Source organism: Halichoeres trimaculatus, unplaced genomic scaffold, assembly GCF_033239565.1.
Source record: "Halichoeres trimaculatus isolate MK-OKI-2021-1 unplaced genomic scaffold, fHalTri1.1 fHalTri1_scaffold_21, whole genome shotgun sequence".
NCBI lineage: Eukaryota > Metazoa > Chordata > Actinopteri > Labriformes > Labridae > Halichoeres > Halichoeres trimaculatus.
In genome coordinates, this window is record NW_027437199.1 from 322342 (window position 1) to 342664 (window position 20323).

The following is a 20323-nucleotide window of genomic DNA, read 5'->3' on the forward strand; positions in this document are numbered from 1 at the left end:
ACCTCGTCTGGTTTCTCAGATCCAGATTAAGGTTTTTATTCATTTTTAGAAAGGTAAATAAGATTGAGCTCTGGATCTGCTTCCAAGTCTAGCTACGGTTAAGCTAACGTAGCTTCAAAGCAAAACAGAACAGAAACATATGGCATTTACATTAGCAGTATGCTAATAACCTGCTAGCTGATTGCCTTACTGGGTAAATATTGTCAGGTAGTGTGTCTTCTGACACACTACCTGACAATATTTACCAATATTTACCAATATTTACCAATATTTACCAACAAATTTGTCTGATTTCAGTTATTTTTTTAAGTATTTTTGGAGCAGGCTGAGGCCTGTTTTTGGAAATTAAACATTTGTTACTGGTGCTGATAAAAATGATTTTTTGTAAGCTTCAAAAAAAATATTTTGTTCACGCACAAAATTGAATCCTTCCATCATGACATCACTTGTTAGCATTTTAACTTCCTGATTGAAGCTTGTGTTTGGTTTTTATTCGACACTTTGTTTGTTTACCGTAGAAAAAATGACTCATGTAGAGAAAAAAAGACCAAACTGATTTTGTGCCCTGCTGCAAACGTGTTTGTCTCTGCTGTAAAGTTTTAGACATATCAACATGGGACTGAATGACTCGCTACTCACTTTAGGAGTCAGCCTCTAGTGGACACTTTAGGAACTGCAGTGTGTGAGGCTTCAGTGCTGATTTCCTGATTCCAACACCAGGTGTTTCAGCGTGGTGTGACCTCATGTTCACACCTTTGACTTTCAGCCAGCGTGGAGATAAATCAGACTGAGATTACACACGTAGACCCAGGAGTTTAACGGGGGTACAGATCATTTTAGGGGCTTTAAAGTGACTGTAAAGAAGTTTTTTTTTCTTTTTTGATCTTTGTTTTTTTGTGTCAGATGTAAATGGACATATTTTACTCATTTCAGTGTGTTTGGTGTGTGATCATCCTGTGTTCAGTGTGTTCAGTGTGTGTTATGTAAGAGCCCGGGGAGCTCAGAGGACAGAGTGAACCTTAAACCGTCTGTTGAAGCTCTCTGTGTTGTTCAGGACAGAGGAAGGTAGCAGTAATGAAACAAACTCAGGCGTCTGATCTGTAAATATTCCTGCGCAGACTCAGATCTGGTGTGAGAGCGGTGAGAAGAGCTCAGTCTGATTCCAACCTTCGTTTCTGAGCAGCTATTTCGGGCGTTGTGGCGAGGACTGAAGGCCCGCCTGTGTTTCAGATAATGAAAACACACCATCCAGCGGCGAGCGGCTCCTTTCATCCCGCCTGCGTTAGCTCGTTACTGCCGGAGCGCTCTGTTAAGACATTAAGTCGAGGAGCGAGCGCGGCGAGAAGAGACGGAGAGCTGAGTCTGTGTGAGTCACTCACCTAAAAATATCAGCCTGATTCCTCCAGCTCTCTGAGCCGGGCCGCGCTGACCCGTGACTCACTGCTTCACATGGAAAGGTTCAGAGCAGCCGGCGCTCACAGAGAGACTCACAGAAAGCCCCGATCTGACCGCGGGAGAGGATGGTGATCAGGGACAGGAAGGCAGACGGAGGCCAGCCACAGACCCACAGGAGGAGACAGGAGGAGACGGGAGGAGACAGGAGGAGACAGGAGGAGACAGGAGGAGACAGAAGGAGACAGGAGGAGACAGGAGGAGACGGGAGGAGACAGAAGGAGACAAGAGGAGACTGAATCAGGACTGGGAGGACTCCAGAGGTCTCAGAGCAACAAACACAGCGAGCTGGGACTGCAACAGCAACTTCACAGGCCCAAAAACAAAATGGCTGCTCCCTGCTTGCTGCTTATTCACAGGAAGAGAAGCTAAAGCTAAAGCTAAAGCTAAAGCTAGCTGTGACTGTGTGTCAGCCTCAGGTTTAACATCAGCGGTTTCACATGAGGCGCTAACAAACAACAGAAAGTTAGCTCCTGAAACCAGATCTAAGTCCTGACCTGGGGAGAATCTGACCACAGCTAAAAACTCAGATCCCTGTTTCTAACTGGTCTGTGTCATAAACTGGATCATTTCACAAACCCTTCATGTGGATCATGTACCAGATTAAAAAATGGTCCAATTTAAAATATCAGGTCTTTATTGTTTACATTCACACAGGATACCTCGTCCCATAGAGACCCAGACCGTCTGAGGAGGACAGGTTGTTTTTCTGTTCAGATAAACGATGCTGTAGTTAACGTTTTTTTTAGAGCCAAGATTTGTTCCTGGCATTTCAACACACTGATACTCATATCCTGCAAAAACAAGATACTGGATTATTAGCAAAGATAAAAAAGTAACTTATTGAACACATGTACCTTTTGTAAAAATGATATGAGCTGTTTAAAAATTTCTATTGGAGAAGTTTAGCTCCCAAACCCCAGCAGCAGGACAAGATGAGCAGGAGCAGGATCAGAGCAGGATGGATGTGTGAGCAGGATCTCAGGAGCAGGATCTCAGATGGAGGCAGACCCCTGATCCAGCAGCTGACAGGTTGTCCTGTCAGTACAGACCCGTCTCGTTTTTTAGCTAAAGTCTGGTGAAGTTTGGTTCCTGCTCTGATCCTGTTTTCACGCTGTGGCCTCAGACCAACGCAGAAACTGATAAATCAGTCAGTGACATCCTCATGACTCATTTGTTTTGTTGATTTCTCTGATTTGGCCTGAACAGGATCAGAGCTGCAGCTTAAAGGGACAGGAGCGGTTTGGTTCTGGTTCTGATGGATCACGTCTGGCTCTGACTCTGCAGTCTGACCCTGAGCGCTGGGTTTCCTGGCTTGGGGAGTCGTGCTGTTGAATAAGATGCTTTGGACGCAGCACCTGGAGTCAGTGACACGTTTCCTGTCTGTGCGTCCTTATCGCGGCGAGCAGCAGCATCTCTGTTCCCAGCCCGTGCACTGATTGGTCGCTCTGCTCGCTCTGCTCGCCGCGCTCGCTCTGCTCGCCGCGTTGGCCTCTTCCCTCTCTGCTGCAGCCAGGAGATGGCACGGTTCCTATGCAGACTCCTCTCACACTCAGATCAGGCTGCCACGCTATTATTAGCCCTGCCATGCTTTGACTCTGTGTGTGTGTGTGTGTGTGTGTGTGTGTGTGTGTGTGTGTGTGTGTGTGTGTGTGTGTGTGTGTGTGTGTGTGTGTGTGTGTGTGTGTGTGTGTGTGTGTAAATAAACTGCTGCTGAACAAGCTGCGCCTGGCTGTGGAGAAACGGCACAGATGCAAACATGCAGCATGTAAAGCAACATGACAGTGTGTGTGTGTGTGTGTGTGTGGCTGTGTGTGTGTGTGTGTGTGTGTGTGTGTGTGTGGCTGTGTGTGTGTGTCCCTGTGTGTGTGTGTGTGTGTGTGTGTGTGTGTGTGTGTGTGACTGTGATCCAAACAGGGATTTCCTGCTCTAAGCTCAGACTCCGGCCTGTGAACGCGTCACCTTCCCTCTGCCAGCGCCGTTTTCTCTGACACGTTTCCTCGCCTGCAGGGCGCTGTCGACAAACACTCAGGTTTTTATCGCTCCCCGGTCTTCAGGACGCCGGCGCCAGCCACCATTTCTGCAAAGGCAATGACACGCTGTGGCTGGATGAAGAGCTACATGTGAGGAATAGGAAGCAGGGAGGAGAGGCTGAATGAAAGGCGTTTGATGGGGCCTTCAGAGGAGAGGATCTGTTTGCTTCATCACGTCTGGCTTCAGAAAACCTGCGGCCAAGTTGCCTGGTAACTGAAGTGCAGCGGAAATCTGTGACTGGAGGACGATCATTTCACAAAAGCAGCAGAGAAAGTCTTTGAGTTTCACAACTCAAGGCCGTAAAGCGTCCTTCAACGCTGCTCCCTGTAGGAGTCTGTTTGGATCCACATTGAAATCTGACTTTGAACACACGCTGCACCCTGTGAACACACTGTGTGTGTGTGTGTGTGTGTGTGTGTGTGCGTGTGTGTGTGTGTGTGTGTGGAGGATCATTCAGATCTGACTCCCAGGAAGTGTTTTAATTAACTTTCAGCAGCTCTTTAACCCTGGACACAGCTCCTCTACCGGTGATTTATGGATTTTCAGACGTTTAAATATTGAAATTCAACATGAGAGACTCTGAACAACACTAACGTGGAGGACTGCAGTGTTTGAATCACATGTTCAGTGTTTCTGTGTCACTGTCACATCAACAAACATCAGTTTATTAAGCTAGCAGCAGCATATTCATAGACTTTCAGGATGGAGGAGCTGTCAGTCTGCCTCCTCCTTCTTCCTGTTTCTGTTTCTGTGTCGAATAACGTGGAGTCAGTTCCTCAGTCGTACTTTAAACAGGAAGTCTCATTATAACAAGCGTTAGGCCACTGACTAATGCAGAGGTAGACCAACAACTCCTGTGTTTTCAACTGTAACTGTTAAAGGAATGGGTTAGGGATAGGGTTAGAAATGAGTTAACAAGCATCAGTCCAATATGGGGATTAGCATCAGTATCAGCATCAGGACGTGGAGAGTTGAATAAACCAGAATTTCGGGGCCTAGATTTTCCCCATTTGCTGGGTGGTTGGACTTTAAGATCTCAGAGAGCGCTGCATGATGCTGACTTTGATTATCAACCAGCAGATGCGTCTGAAAAGCCTTAAAAATAACTTTATTTAAACTCGGACAGGACACAGGAGCTGCGTCCGTAGATTAAACACTGGATGTAAAACCAGGGATGGGAATTGATTAGATTTGGTCAGTACCGAGTCCCTTATCAGTTCCTGTTGTGAATTTTCTTGGTACAAAAAGTAGCTTTACAGGTTTTCTGTGTCAACAACATTTAATTGAGTTTATACTGTAAGTGAATAAAACATAATTGGTCCCTGAGTCTGGATATTTCTGGATATAATTAAACAGAAACAGGTCAAAATTTCACACAATGTGACGTTGATGTTCTGTGTTGTAACGTATTAATAAATCAAGTAGGCCATCTAGTGTCTCAAAGTGGTTATAGCAATGGTTTAAGTTGTTTGGAACCTTTCCGTCAGCCATGAGCCTTTCATTAGCCTGTTAGCTTTTAGCATGTGAAATTCTCAGTATTTTTTACAAAGAGTTGATGTGATATGTTTCTGTTGAAATTCTATTCTGAAGCTGAAGTTATACTGATGTATGCTAACTGCTAGCATATCAATGCAGTTTCCCATATAGGTTAGCATCAGGCTTGAGCTGTTTTGTTATTTTGGTGAATAAGGTGATTTATACCATGTTGAATGTGCTGAATATGAATCTCCTGAGAGAGAGTGATGAACATTTCTTTATGAAGTCAGTTCTTCAGGAAAACTTCAAGCTGTTTCTGGTTTTAACTGTATGTGAAACAGTCTGATTGGCTGCTGAGGGATCAACAGATCCACTGTAAACACTTGTTTTTATACCTGTTATAATCTGGACCAGTTTAAACTTCAACCTTCAGGAACATGTGACCTGTTTTCAGACCCTGAGGAGGAGGATTAACGACTTTAATGAAGGTTTTTCTAAAGCACAGGCTGTAGAGAAACAGTCCACAGTCCACTCACTGTCAGCGCTCTGTATTTATATTTTTACATCATTACCAAACATCAGTCAGACGTCTTCAGTCAGAGTTAATCACAGGTCAGACCCAGCCAGCAGCAGGTCAGCGTTGGTCACCTGTTCAGCTCAGAGCAGGTGTTTCACAGACAGCAGGTCTGGTCTGTTAGAGGCAGACTCACAGCGTGATCTGTTTCCTGTTTCCTCTGGGTTCAGCTGGACTGGACCTGGAGCTTGATGAGGTTTTGTTTAAACAGCTCCTGGTTTAACCTTGAGATGGAGGCTGGCGTGGTCACAGAGCAGGGGCTGCTGGGAAGTGTGGGGGGCGTCCTCAGAGACAAACCTACAGATAAAGGAGCGTTAACAGATCCAGAGCAGCTCTGAAACCTGGTCTGGTTCAGCGGGGCTGGGCTGTGGGGTTAAACTCAGCCGCTGGAGGAGCTCCGTCCTTGTGCTGCCAGTCAGGAGCTAACAAAGAGCGGCGAGTAATAAATGGGACTTTAATTTGTTTTTCTCTCCGACAAGGTCGCGGTGAGTGATGGCTGAAAGGCAGCGATGGGCTGGAGTGTTGGAGTGAAGAGGGGGAGAAACATGAGGACGGTAAAAGCCTCTCTTCACTTCAGCGCGTGCGTGGAGACGCTTCAAACGCTGATAAACGTCAGCCAAAAGGAGCCGTTTCCCCTTTTTACTGACAGCACACGAATGCATCAGGCTGAGACTCAGGGAGGACGATGAGAGGTGTTTGCTGTCTCCTTGGAAACAAGATGATGAGGATTATGGGTGGTGTAGTATCAGGAGCAGTCTGAAAAACCAAACCTCAGCTGAAAAAGGAGGATTGAGCAGGAATGCAGTTTAATGGAGGCGGTGTGGGAGCCAGGGACGAGGTTATCAGACAGATGACTTCATGTGTACACGAAGCTACACATATGTATTTTATTTTATAAACAAAGCTGGTCTGTTTTTGCTTGTGTTACCCTGTGCTTCCTAAGAAGTAAAGAGGGGTCCCTTTCACATCTGAAAAAATAAGGTACCAATGCCTGGTACCTGGTAATCAGTATTACTACTCAATGGTTTCAATTTGTGGTACTTTTGTGTGTTTATGTGGTATTAAACTCTCCACTCTGTAGTAATCTTTATTCACATCTTCTTAAGATTCTCACCACAGACGGATAAACCAGGCTGTAGGTCAGTAACAAATAGGGATAGACGAGTACCGATACCAGGTATCAGTATCTGGCCCATACCTGCCTTTTTTTAAGGTATCGTACTCGTGAAGGCAGCAGAAACTCTATTAAAAAGAAAATCTCACGTTGAGTAAGTCCTCCTCGCCACCAGTTGCTGCTAATTGCTTCAGTTTAACACCACGGCAAATGTGCGCCAGGTCCTGTTCAGACACCATGAATGAACCAGGAAGAGTCAACAGTTAAACTGTTTTATTTTGAACTTTAGTTTACTGAAAAAAATACTCAAACTCTGACAGGTGTGAGTTTTATTGTGAATTTTGATATATACATATATTTTAACATTTATCAGAAAAATCCTAAACTCAGAGAGTTGTTTGTGTTTTATTTGGACCTAATATCAGCGTGACTGTGCTGTTTTTGATCAAAATGATCTGTCACTGTGAAGAGAAACTTTATGTATAAAAAGTACTAGTGGTATCAGTGAGTACTCAAGAAGGAGTACTCGTACTGGTATCTGTCTGCTTAAAAAGTGGTATCAAACATCCCCAGTAAAAAACAACCTGTAGTGTCTGGAGTTGAAAACAGGAGCCAATGTGAAACTGCAAACTGCAGTTCCTCAAGTGACCACTTGAGGCTGCCTCCAAAACAAAGGAATCCCCATTAACAACCACAGTAAAGAGTCTGTTTTTACAGCAGAGTTTAACATGTTTGCAGCGTCGCACAAAAACAGAGTCGGTCTCCATGGTTAGCTGTTTGTTCACACCGTGTGGAGGTGATTTTATTTTGATTTAATCTGCTCTGATTAACTTGGGCAAAACTAATAATCACAATATTTTGATAGATACGGAAATCAGGATTAATAAACACGATTAATCATAATTTCAAAACTTTTGTATTTATTGAACTACAAATTGAAAGAACAATCAGATATAAACTAGTTTCTGGATTGCTGGGTTGCTAACAGTCCTTGGCTAGCATCAATGTAACATCCTCAGTTATCTCTTGACGTCTCCTGGAGGGATATGGAGCGGCAGTGTTGATGGAGGACTGTGTCGTCGTTGTGGCGCTGGCTGAAGCTGAAGAGCTAGCACTTTTTCAGCTCTTTAGGTCTTTTAAAACTTGGTCATAGACACTTTGTGGGTGAACTTTAAGTGGTTAAATAAATTGGTTGTGTTGCCTTGGGAAATGGACACGACAGCGTGACAACTTTTGCTAATTGAAAAAAGTCCTGCCGTACCTGTCAACTAAAGGCCCTTTCTGCGATTTTTGTGAACCTCTTTCTTCACGTGTTGCTCCTGCTGTGCACACAACACAGATGCTTTCAGAGTGCTTTGGCATTACATACACGCCGCTCTTTTTTTCTTTAATGTTCTTATGATCGTGAGTAACCAAAGTCGAAATCAAGATTTAAATCCAATCAATCGTCCATTCCTAACTTGGGATTAACTTTCTCCAGAGTCAGTTTACAGGTGATTGGTTTGTTGATCATCCTCCGTCTCTGTAGCTTCAGGTCCATCTGTTGGTGAGTGTTTTCCTGAAACCATGATGAGGAACATGTTAAAGTGTGTCAGACTCAGTCCAGCAGAGTCCAGAGGGACCCCCAGCTGATCCACCTGGAGCGCGCTCAGTTGCTGACAGCAGCGTCTGCGCCGCAGCCTGAGACCAGGCTGGAGGTGTGAGCGTCTGGTCGGGCTGTGCTCCCTCTGACCTCTGACCCTCGCTGTGTTTACATGTAGCCTGTCAGGTAACCAGCTGCTGCGTTAGCACGCGCTCAGAAACCTAAACGCTGCTGCAGCAGGAGGAGGAGGAGGAGGAGGAGGAGGAGGAGGAGGAGGACTTTCCTGTGCAGCGCTGAGTTTTATATCACCGGCTGACATTTCAGCTACCTCTGTAAATGTATTCAAATTAATTTCCCATTACTGCGTGCTTATCGTGGGCCGCAGAGACGTAAACAGAGATGTGGACAAAAGCAATTAAAAATAAATGGGGTTTGGACAGAGGAGCCCGAGAACGGGAGATAAAGGCAGAAACAGCGTGGAGCTGTCGCCGCCGCCGCCGCCCAGCTTTTAGTTTCTGTTTTCCTCAAAGTGGCGTGGACTTTTTGGTTCCCGTCCCGCGGCGTCATCACGCTAAACGCTCAAATTAACCCAATTATTCAGAGCGAGCTGAAGTGGTGCTGCTGCCTGCAGGCGCCGCGTTGGTTCTGTACGTCCACGTCGACTCCACAGCTCCCAGCTACACGTGTGTGTGTGTGTGTGTGTGTGTGTGTGTGTGTGTGTGTGTGTGTGTGTGTGTGCGTGTGTGTGTGTGTGTGTGAGCAGACATTATTCATCGGTCAGCTGAATCCCTGCCTGCAGAGGACGACTGATTACTGAGCGCCTCGGCTTAATGAAAAATAATGACTCGCTCTCTGCTGAGTGTTTTCTGCTCTCCTTAGCGCGGCGTTGGACCCCAGCGTACCTGAGCGCCGTGTCACCGCCGTCTTCAGACGAGGAGAGAAACCTGGGCACAGCTTGTTCCGCCTTCACAACAATAGTTCTTAAATGAAGCCGGTTTCCACAGCAACATGCCAAATATAACAAGGCTGCTGCTCACATGAAGTAAAGACACACACACACACACACACACACACACACACACACACACACACACACAGACTGAGGCCTTAAACCAGCCTCTCTGCTCTGTCTTTAAACACCTGCAGTTTAACGCTCCTACAGACGCTCAGCTTCATCCAAACCTGATGAAGAGTTTCTGTTTTTACGTCCCGCTGACCTCCTCTGTGCGACTCCTCCCACCTCCTCCCACCTCCTCCTAATGAGTCTGAATCAGAGGCTGAGAAACAGCATCAGGAGCAGCTGTGTGCAGGTTTAACAAGCTGCTGATTAAAGAGCTACAGCTCCGTTCACACATGCTCGTCTGAAAGTCTCTGAAAATACCCTCCAACTCTGCTCCTGAAATGCTCGTTCACACATGCTCCTCACAACGTGAAGTTTTCCTCGTTGGATGAGGGGACGGTGGAGTCATGCTGTGAAAGTCCCAGCGTGACGTTTTCATCACGATGGAGCAAAAAGCAGCAGAGACCAAAACTGAGAGGACAACTTTTACACACGCTTCTCTCAAAAATTATTTCCTTTTCTTTTAACGTCTGATGTTTTTATTAGTGAGTGTGATACAGAAGCATCAGCCCACCTGCTCCAGGTGATTTTTGTATCTTCACCTCAAGTTTTACCAAAATTTGCCACAAAACTGCAAAATTTGTTTCCTGTTTGTGTTCACACATGCTCCTCACAATGTCAAGTTTTCCTCGTTGGATGAGGAGATGGTGGATTCCTGCTGTCAGAGTCCCAGCGTGACGTTTTCATCAGGGCGGAGCAAAAAGCAGCAGAGACTAAAGCTGGGGGGACATCTTTCACACACCCTTCTCTCAAATCTCAAAAATTATTTCCACTTTTTAACCTCTGATGTTTTCTGAAGCATCAGCCCACCTGCTCCAGGTGATTTTTGCATTTTCACCTCAAGTTTTACCAGAATTTACCACAAAACTGCAAAATTTGTTTCCTGTTAGCGTTCACACATGCAGCTCACAATGTGAAGTTTTCCTCGTTGGATGAGGGGACGGTGGATCTCTGCTGTGAGAGTCCCAGCGTGACGTTTTTAGCACGCTGAGCAAATGCAGCAGAGACCAAAGCTGAGAGGACATCTTTCACACACGCTTTCCTCAAAAATTATTTCCTTTTTTTAACCTCTGATGTTTTCTGAAACATCAGCCCACCTGCTCTATGTGATTTTTGTATTTTCACCTCAACTTTTACCAAAATTTACCACAAAACTGCTAAATTTGTTTCCTGTTTGCGTTCACACATGCAGCTCAATCTTTAAATTTTTTCTAGAAAAGGTTTCAGGTGTTTTTTACACGAGCTGAAGACACCTTCACTTTCTCATCTCCAGTAAAAGTCAAGCTTCAGACATACAGGGTCAAACTTTACCCATAATGCACTGTCCAAGAGCAGGACTCAAACCAAAACCATGAGCAGGTTCCAGGTGGGATCCTGGATCGTGCTCCTCAGGAGATGAATCTTGATATTTCGTTTTTTCTCTAAAATCCAGACAGTTTTTACTTTCTTTGCTTTTTCCTGACTCTTAAATGAATAATTATTAAAAACCATGAATGATGGAGTAGATTCAGGTCCCGACAGGAGTCCCTGAAGCGGATCCTTCAGTGTCTCAGCTCGTCTGATGATGATGATGAGTTTATTTCAGGGTTCCCGTTCTCACCGCGTCGTGTTTTCCTCCCGTCAGCGCTGTAACGACTTCTGCGCTCACATTCCTACGACTTCCTCCTCCAACGTGCCGCAGCAGAGACCGAGACAATTTCATTTACCTGCGTCTAATGAAAAGGCCGTTTGTGGCGTGATGGGATGGAGATGGAGATGGAGAGGGTGGATGGCGTGCACACACACACAGCTCGCTGGTCGCGCCTGCAGCCTCAGAGCTGGATGAATGACGCCGTGTCATCTGCAGCTCCCGCGGCGTCTGCAGCTCCACAGACTCAATCATGGCTCTGCACGCCGACCTGTCAGCGAGCAGACACCAGCGCTCGCTCAGGATTAGCCTCCAAGGATCAGGCTGAGGTGGAGACGGGAAACAGGAAGCTGAGTGTGGCGTTGATATCCCTTCCTGCTCCTGATGGCTACAGCTGTTTGGACACGTGGTCTGAGTCTGTTCATGGACCAAAGACGCAGAGGAAGAGTCTGAAGAGGCCCGAGGACGGAGCCCAGAGGAACGCCATTTCCTCCTAAAAATGAGTCATTTAACTTCTTCATTTTTCTGTTTTTCTCAGAGCTGTAATGATTTTTCTGCTTTATTCCAACAAACAAATGTATTTTTTAAAGAGTCGGTGATTTATCTTTGAGTTAGAGCAAACACAGCTGTTAGCGTAGCCTCTCTGAACGTCCCGCAGACAAACGCTCCATCAGCCTGATCAGCTGCGGGTGGAGACTCCTGCCTGGGTAAAAACCAACACTGCTGCTCAGAGAAGCGTCTCTGCGCTCCACTAACGGTGTGAACAGCTGCTAAATGGCGCTTCCAGGAGCTGCGGTTAATTAACGTGTAGAAACAGTAACCACGGCGTCCTGAAGGAGGCTCCAGCTCCTCCTCGCTGTAACTGAGAGGCTCTTCCTGCTGCTGCAGCCGTGGCTGTGTCAGAGCCACACCTCTAATTGAACAGGAGCATGTCTGAGCATGTTCCTGCTCCACGCCGCCGCCAGCCGCCTCACGCCGCCTCACGCCGCCGCCAGCGCTGTCAGCTGCTGGCACACGGGGGACCAGGCCTTCATTTCATCCAGACCTCCTCACACCTCCTCACACCTCCTCACACCTCCTCACACCTCCTCCTGCTCTCACACTCATCAGACGGCTCCCCTCAGACTCCTGGGGTTTCTGCAGCCAGCGTCAGGTGTGAGGGAGGAGAGAAACACACGACTGAAGAAGATTCTGTTTCTGACCAATTCAGAGACGTTTTGATCAGAAACTCCTGAAACAATCAGAGTCTAAACACATCCTGTAAATCTTCATGACTCTGAGTGTTTGACGTCTGAAGAGGAAGATTCACAAAGTGTATTTTTCCTCCAGCACAGATCCAGGACACTTTATTTTCATCTGTGGCTCAACATTAGAAAAAAAGAAAGTCTCTAAAGTTTGTTTATGTCCACAGTAACCTGTAATGTCTCTGCCTGTTTTATCAACCTGCAGGAGATAAATCTCTAATGTTTGGAGGTTTCCTTCCTTAGTGCTCAGGATTTCACCGTCCCCACTGGATGATTTCTTAAAAATGTCCAAACCACATCTCAGATCAGCTGACCTCACCGTAACGTAAGAAAGAGCAGAAAAAACTGCTGGATTTTAGGTAAACTGCTCCTGGTCTCTGGAGCAGTGGTTCCCAAACTTTTTCAGTGACGTACCCCTATGATATGTTTTTTTTTTTTCAACCAGGTACCCCCTGACAAGCACAAAGCAGTTTTTGTTGGAAAAAAAGATGTAAAACACAGCGCTGTACCCTTAGTGTCTATTGTATAAAATACTCAGTTTATAAACTTAAGCTTATATTTGATTCAAACATTGATCAAATAAATGGTGTTAAAGGATTTTTGCTTGGGTGCTATTTTTAAATATATATTTTTGAATCGTGCGTACCCCCTGGGGTACATGTACCCTGATTAGAGAACAACTGCTCCAGAGGATGCAGCTTAATGCTAATGCTAATGCTAACACAGACGGTCCTGTTTTCTGTAAAGAAGAAAACTTTATCCTCATCTGGAGACTCTGCAAGTCCCCTACGGATGACCCATCATGATCCTGTTTCCTGTAGAGCCAGCCTGAAGCTTAACTGTGTGTTTTTAATTTTATTTATTTTTATTTTATTTTATAGTTTTAGCTATACGGGAACTGTAAAAATTTGACAGATTAATAATAATATTTATAATAATTAGTTTATCTAATAATAATAATAATAATAATAAACTTTATTTATAGCCTATAGCACTTTTCAAAAACAGTGTGACAGAATGCTTTACATTAAAAAAATAATAAAAATAAGAAATAAAAAAAATAAAAACAATAAAAAAAAATAAAAAAAATATAAATTAATAAAACATTTAGAAACAGTAAAAAGAAATAAAACACAAGTGGTTGAAGAGAAATGTGTGGAAAATATATAGAAATTTACAAAAGGCTAAGAAGCACCAGCAGATAAAGGAAACATCTGTAAAATAAAAACAATAAAGACAAAAATGATCAAAATAAGAAACTGCCAAAGAAAAAAAGTTTAAAACAAAAAGTCACTCAGCTAAAATCTCCAATAAAAACACATCCATATAAAGATGTGTCTTTAAAATAGATTTAAAATATGATTTGAAGATGCATGTTCACAGTGCCTGGAGGATAAACTCATCATCCATCACAGATCAGTGAATCAGGTGCTGCTATCACTGTGCAACATCATTAATGTCTGATTATTAACTTTATCTTTTAAAGGCATTTCTAGTGTCCAAAAGATCTGTCTATCACATGAACCTGAAACCTTTTCCTCTTCTTCCTCACACTTAAATCCATAAATATCTCATGTTCATTGTTAAACGTCGTGTGACTATCAGAGTCCTCAGAGGATCAACCTCCTGGATCATTTCTCCCTCTTCCTGCAGCAACAGGTTTTTTTTTTTACCTCTTTATAAGTTTTCATGGAGCTTTTCTACGTCTCTGTGCTGGAGTTTTTGGGTTGATTATTTGTTGTGTTTGATTTTCTCCAACCTGTGACTGTGACCTTCAAACATCACGTCTGTAACCGTCAGAGGCGCTTCCTGCAGACGTGTTTCAGTCAGACCCAGCCTTGGTACCTCGGTACCTTGGTACCTTGGTACCTCGGTACCTTGGTACCTCGGTACCTCGGTACCTCGGTACCTCGGTACCTCGGTACCTTGGTACCTCGGTACCGGGCTGGATCAGGAGTGTTTTGGAGGAAGGAGCTGGAGGCAGCTGGGCAGGTGGCCGGCGTTTCCCATGAGGCTCCACGGTTGGAGCTCTGAGAGATGGCGCCCGTCAGAGTTAGCCAAACAGAGCTAATGCTCTCCCCAGAAATCCTCCTGGTCCAAACGCTAACAGGAGGAGCAGGAGCGGCTGTTTGTGTCTGAACAGATGCTCTGCTGTAAATACAGAGGGGGGGGGGGGCGCCATTTGTTTTCATTTCGTTGCTTTCAGAGGATGGGGGGGGATTATGTGGAGGGAGGAAACAGTCATTGAAATGCAGCGAGCGGAGACTTCAGTCTGAGCTTCCTCTGACTGAGCTGATCTTTATCCTCTCTCTGACAAAAACAAACATTTGGAGTGAAGGACGAAACGTTTCTCTTCCTCCGTCCTCTGAAACAGAAACAGAAACAGAAAGAGTCAGGGCAGGAGACACTTCTGGAGGTTTGATTTCACCTGTCCTGAAGTTTGTCTGCAGTCTGTGAACTCCACAGGAAGATGATTGTGGTGAAAGTGTTTTTCTCAGAGCAGATCTTCCTGATGTCACGGCGCTCAGCGTCTGAAACCAGCTCGTGGTTAAATTTCTCCTGTGTGTGGAAACAATGCATCGGGAATAAATCAGTCTGTTTATCGGCCTGACCGTCCTGACCTGGCTCCTCAGCTCGGGATCTGCATGTGTTCTCTGGATTTCTGACGACAAACAGTCGCAGAGCTCCTCTCTGGGCTCGCAGCGCCCTGGCTGTGACATCACGGCGGCGTCTAAGCCCCTGGAGGACTCACTGCTGTTTGTTAGTGTTTGTAGGAGAGGAGGCGGGCAGGAAGAGGAGTCAGTGCAGGAAGAGGAGTCAGTGCAGGAAGAGGAGTCAGTGCAGGAAGAGGAGTCAGTGCAGCGCCTGGAGACTGAAGAGTCAAACCCAGCGTTGATGAATCTGATCGTGTGTTGAACATTTCCAGAATATTCATCACTTTCAGACCGGCTCCTGTTTCCTCGTCGCTGACGTCTGCGTCTGTGAAACTGCTGGACAGACGTTTGGCTCTGACCAGGAATCACTGACTCTCAATCCAGAGATAATTTAGTTTAAAGTTTGTTAAAAAAAGTTCAAATATTTCATCAGATTTCTCATTTTGTCAAAAAAACTGCAGTACATCAAGCGTCCACTAGAGGCTGGCTCCAAAAACTTTGGAAACCACACACACACCAGTTAAAAAAAACTTTTCGTAACAGTAAAAATTAAACATTTTAAAGCCTGGTTGAAAACATCATGGGTCAGAAAAGCTTGTTTTTTCTCTTTCAGTAAAAGTTTAATGAGTCGTTATTAAACTAACGAGTTTTGCCCATATAAGGGCGTGGCTAACCTGTAGCTGTCTGTGAAGAGGCTGGGAGTTTGTGTCTGTACCTCATCCAAACCCTTGCTGTCAAAGGTTTAAAAGTTTTAAAAGTTTTAAAGGTTTAAAAGGTTTTAAAGTCTCAGATATGAGTTTGTGAAGGAGCGTCCTGTGTCTGTCTCTGTGACGTGTGGGGGTTTGATCAGCTGATCTGACCTCGCTCTCCTCTTCCTCTTTCAGAACCAGACGTTGTGCAAAGGCCTCGAACTTCAGAACGGACAGGTGAGGAAACTACTTCCTGTGTGTGTGAGAAACTCCTCCATCAGATCTGGGAGAGTCTGTGTGTGACGTGTCTGTAAATCAACCAGGAGAAAACCTTCCTCCTCCTCCTCCTCCTCCTCCTCCTCCTCCTGGCCTCCCTGCTCCTCTCACAGGTTTAGTTAAACTAAGCGTTGCAGTTCCTCGTGTCTGCTGGCCTGGTCTGCGTCCTCTCTGGCAGTGACAGTGAGCGTTTGTGGCTGCGGGGAAACTCTGCAGAATGTAAATGACTCCCCGGGCTGCTCCCAGACAAAGGAGGCGCGTGAGGAGCAGAAAGATGGAGATTCATTACCCGTCACTTTAATTTCAGAGCTGCGATTCATTACGTGCTGGAGTCGATTTGGCCTCTCGCTGCTGAAGCCTGTGTGTGTGTGTGTGTGTGTGTGTGTGTGTGTGTGTGTGTGTGTGTGTGTGTGTGTAAGCAGGCCGGGCTCAGACGGAGCATGCTCAGAGCTCTGCAGGAGGAAGAGCTCATTAACAGGAAGTTTGCTCTCAGTGATGGAGGATGATTGTTGCAAAGCATCAGTGTGTGTCATTGAGTTTCACCGTGTAAACACGATGATCTGCGTTTTGCTGCTCCGCTCAGGGAGCAGGAGGAGGACTGATGTCCTCCCTCTGGACCTGGACTTCACCTCTGGACCTGGTTCCACTGGTTCTGTCTCTGGTTTTAGCTGGACTTTAAGCTGGCCTGGTGAATCTCTGGTTTTCAGTTTTTATGAAACTTCTTTTTAAGGACAGTTCCTCTAACCTGTCCTCCTCCTGTGGGCTCAGTCAGCTGATCTTCCTGTTGTTACTAAAGGAGTCAAACTGAGGCTGAGCCAACATCACTTTACCTCAGTTTCTCAGTTTTTCTCTGAAATCTTCAAACTCTTCAGATCTCTCCTCCTCATGTTTGGTGTCTTTATGTCTGAGCTGTGTTGTGTCTGAAGGTGTTTGTAGATCACTGCAGCTCAGTTGAACAGTCCCCTACAGGCCACCGTACCTGGGACTGATGGGTGTTCTCAGAGCCTCTGGTGTAGGACTCTGTTTTGGAACAGGAAGTGGTGTGCTCTGACTTCCTGTTCTGTCCAAACAGAAACCTCTGACATGAAGATGAGTTGTCAAAGTTTCCTGAACGTGTCCATTCTGTGAGTTGCTCTGTCTGACGCTGAGAGTGAGAAACCTCCTCAGTGAGGCTGCTCTCTCCTCCTGTGGAGGTTTGTTAATCAGCTGACTCAGAGGAAGCAGCTGATCCTGATCTTTGGTGGCAGCACCAACAGAGGAGCTAATTAAAGCGCCGTCTACTCACCAACGTTTGATTCCTGCTAAAGAGAAAAATCCCAAAAGGGGGAAACGCTCGGCGTAAAGATGGAGGGTTACAGAGCTGTTTGTCTCTGTCTCTGTGTCTGTAAGTCTTAGACCGGTCTCTGTCGTGGTCCCTCCTCAGGTCCGTTGATGAGGAGCGCTCAGAGGAGCGCCGTGTTTCCTCCCTGAGGTGTAATTAAGGAGCGGCAAGCGAGAACGTGGCGCTCTGAGCGTCCTCAGGAGAGCCTGAATGTTTGACAGACAGGCGGCGTGACGGAGGCAGACTGCACCCCCACATAGCCTCACCCCCAGCCAGACCCAGACCCCAGCTCCCAGAGTGCACCAGGGCACGGCGGACTCCTCCTCGCCCCGACAGCTCCACGTTAAGGATGATCACAGGACGTTTGTTCCTGAAGGAGAGATTACAGGAACCAGGTGGTTTGAAACAGGAAGTGACCTCTGGAGGTCAAAGTCTGAGGTCGTAACAACACTTTGACCCTGTTCCTGGTTCACTGTCGTTACCACGGCAAAACATCCTCCAACTTCCTGTTGATCTCACTGTGAATGTCAAAGAAAACTCAGTTTTCCTCCAGTTTCTGTGAAGGATCTGCAGTCGCTCAGTGTCTGATCCTGATCTGAGCAGGGAAGCTGTCGTCATGGCGACTGTCGTGATGCCGTCTGAGGGAGGTTACAGATACAGAGGGGGAAAAACACCAGAACAAACTTTTAGCAATATTATATTACTCAGGAATATTATATAACCTTAATATATAAAATTATGATTCTTTAATAAATAATTAATAAAGGAAACTTTCACGGTTTGGTTGCCGTCAATTTCTATATATTTTTCTAGATCATTCTGGGAAATTTCTGCTCAGGAAATGTTCTGTTTTTTTTTTTTTTTTTTAACATCTTGATTAAAATAAATAACAGTAGACCTGTCTGCTGATGATAAACCAAAGTGTTTGATATTAATACCTGTTTGTGACCAGGTAAATACAGGAAGAGTTAATTCCTCAAATTCACGCTAATTTCCTAAAGTTTCCATGGAAAGTTTCTAACTTTAAAAACTGCCTGAATTCTGCAGCCCCAGATCCAGAGACTTAGCTTCTGATCTAGGATCTGAGCCGGACCAGGACAGGCTGCTGAAGCTAACAGACATGCTAACACCAGACGTAGCCAGCAGCTAGCAACCAGTGTTTCCCTCCATCCTCCAACCATGAAATGAAATGTTCTTGTTGTTTTCTGTTTCCAGAAAAGAGCAGTTAGCATGTCCAGCGCTAAGTTTTGCTAAGTTAGCTGGATGCTGTGGAGTGGGCGGAGTTTAGCCTGTTGTTACATCACCACAGGAGCTCGTTCAGATCACCTTACAGGTGCTACAGCGCGTCAGTGTTCTCTGTGTTATTGTAAAGCTCCTTAAAATGTGAAGTGTCAGTTTATTTTCTAAAAAGAGGAGGAGGAAGTTTGGGACTATTTCCTGTGGAGGATGGATCCAGGTCTTCGTGATCAGTCAGTTAACATTAATGTCTGTGTGTTTTCTACTTCCTGTCTGGTGTTAATGACCTTTATCAGCCCGTCTGTCTCTGCGCTGGACGTCTCCGCTCTGCGTGTTTCATGTGAAGGACGCCGTCTCCATCATCCCTGAGATCCAACACGTCTCTGACCGAATCACCACCTGCTGCCAGCAAATTAAATATTGACTCCTGGTATTGACCTGGATCTAATTTGAGGTGATTGTGGACGAGAAATAGTTGGTTGTTAACGCGCGGCTAGTTGGCCGTGAGGAGTGAATCATTCAGGGGAAGAAGGGAGGAGTTAACGCCAGAGTCAGAGTCAGAGTGTGAGACGATGGCAGCAGTCAGTGGACGGCTGCAGACACAGGAAGTAACCACAGAGGACGCTCGGTGCTGATGGAGACTGAATATCTTCCTCCTCCCAGCCCCCGCCATCGCTGCCGCCGCCGCCGCCACCGCTGCCACCGTGCAGGAAAACTCATCTCAGACGCAGCGCTGCAGAAACGCAGCGTCTTTCATTCAGATCCACTCTGTCAATATTTGCCGCTGGCCTCAAACCAAACACTCTGATATTGAAAGTCGTCACACTCTGCGAGGCACAGAGACGGAGGAGGGAGGAGAGCTGCAGAGAAATGAAGCCGCACTCCTCCTCCTCCTCTCCTCCTCCTCCTCCTCTTCTCCTCCTCCTCAGGAAGACCTGAAGGGAGTCAGTTCACTTAAACCTGGACTCAGATCGGTCTGGTTTCTGGGTCTTGGTGGACTGAGTTAAACACTGAGCACAGAGCTGACTCTGTGTTGGTGAAGTTTAGAGAAGTTTAAACTCTGACTGATCAGAAAGTTTCCTCTGACAGAGTCTGAACTCCTCACAGTTCATCTTTTGGTCTGATCTGACCGACGTGGAGGTGATGGAGACTCCTTCAGATGGAGGAGCAGACAGCTCGTCTCTCAGTGGGCTGCAGGTCTTCGGGTTCACCTCCTGGCCTCCTCCTCTGGCCTCCTCCTCTGGCCTCCTCCTCTGGCCTCCTCTCTGACTCTTTAATCACTCCCCGTATGTGGAGTCTGCCTCTGACATGTGGTGAACTGCAGCCGCTCTGTTTGGACAAAACGCTTCGTTTCCATCCAGCGCTGCCGTCTCTGGCTCCTGGCATCGGCTCGGGTATCTGTCCTCTGCACGGAGCTGGCACTGAGCGCGCTCAGTGGGGCTTCAGCGGGCAGAGGCTGCTGTGAGACGTGGATGAGTAAACAGGAAAGAGAAAGCAGGTCAGGCTGTGTGAATCAGTGTGAATTGCTCTGAAAACATGGGAACCAGGATCAGGAGGTGGGATTACACGTCTGTGATTATTACAGATCAGAAAAAGCTTTTTAATATTTGTTTCACTGCACAAACTTTAAAACCTCCTGAAATAATTCTTTATCAGCAGAATGAGAGGCACTGGACTGCTTTCCTCTAAACTCCAAGTCATTTTCCTTCATCATGAAGAGTCGAGGAAAAACCTGAGCGTGTTATTTAAGGTGGACTCTTTCAGTCCCCTAACATACAGACCCTGTGTGGTGCTGGTTTTGTTTCCTGTGATCAGCTGATGGAGGCGGCCCCTCCTCGCCCCCCACGGTTCATCATGTGGACCCCCCCCGTACACGGTTAGACCCCTCCTCTCAGAGGAGTGTGTTGGGATGTGTCTCTGCGCC

The 20323-nt window shown here is 46.1% G+C and overlaps 1 protein-coding gene across 3 annotated transcripts in view; it reads left to right on the plus strand.

Annotated features, from left to right (window-relative positions):
- Nucleotides 1-20323, plus strand: part of phf21b (PHD finger protein 21B) — an 84088-nt gene that overhangs the window by 25937 nt on the left and 37828 nt on the right. For all 3 annotated transcript variants that reach the window (XM_074697978.1, XM_074697979.1, XM_074697981.1), the window contains exon 2: nt 15762-15803. In XM_074697978.1, coding sequence (XP_074554079.1) covers nt 15762-15803 — 42 coding nt within the window. The remainder of the gene's footprint in view (nt 1-15761; nt 15804-20323) is intronic.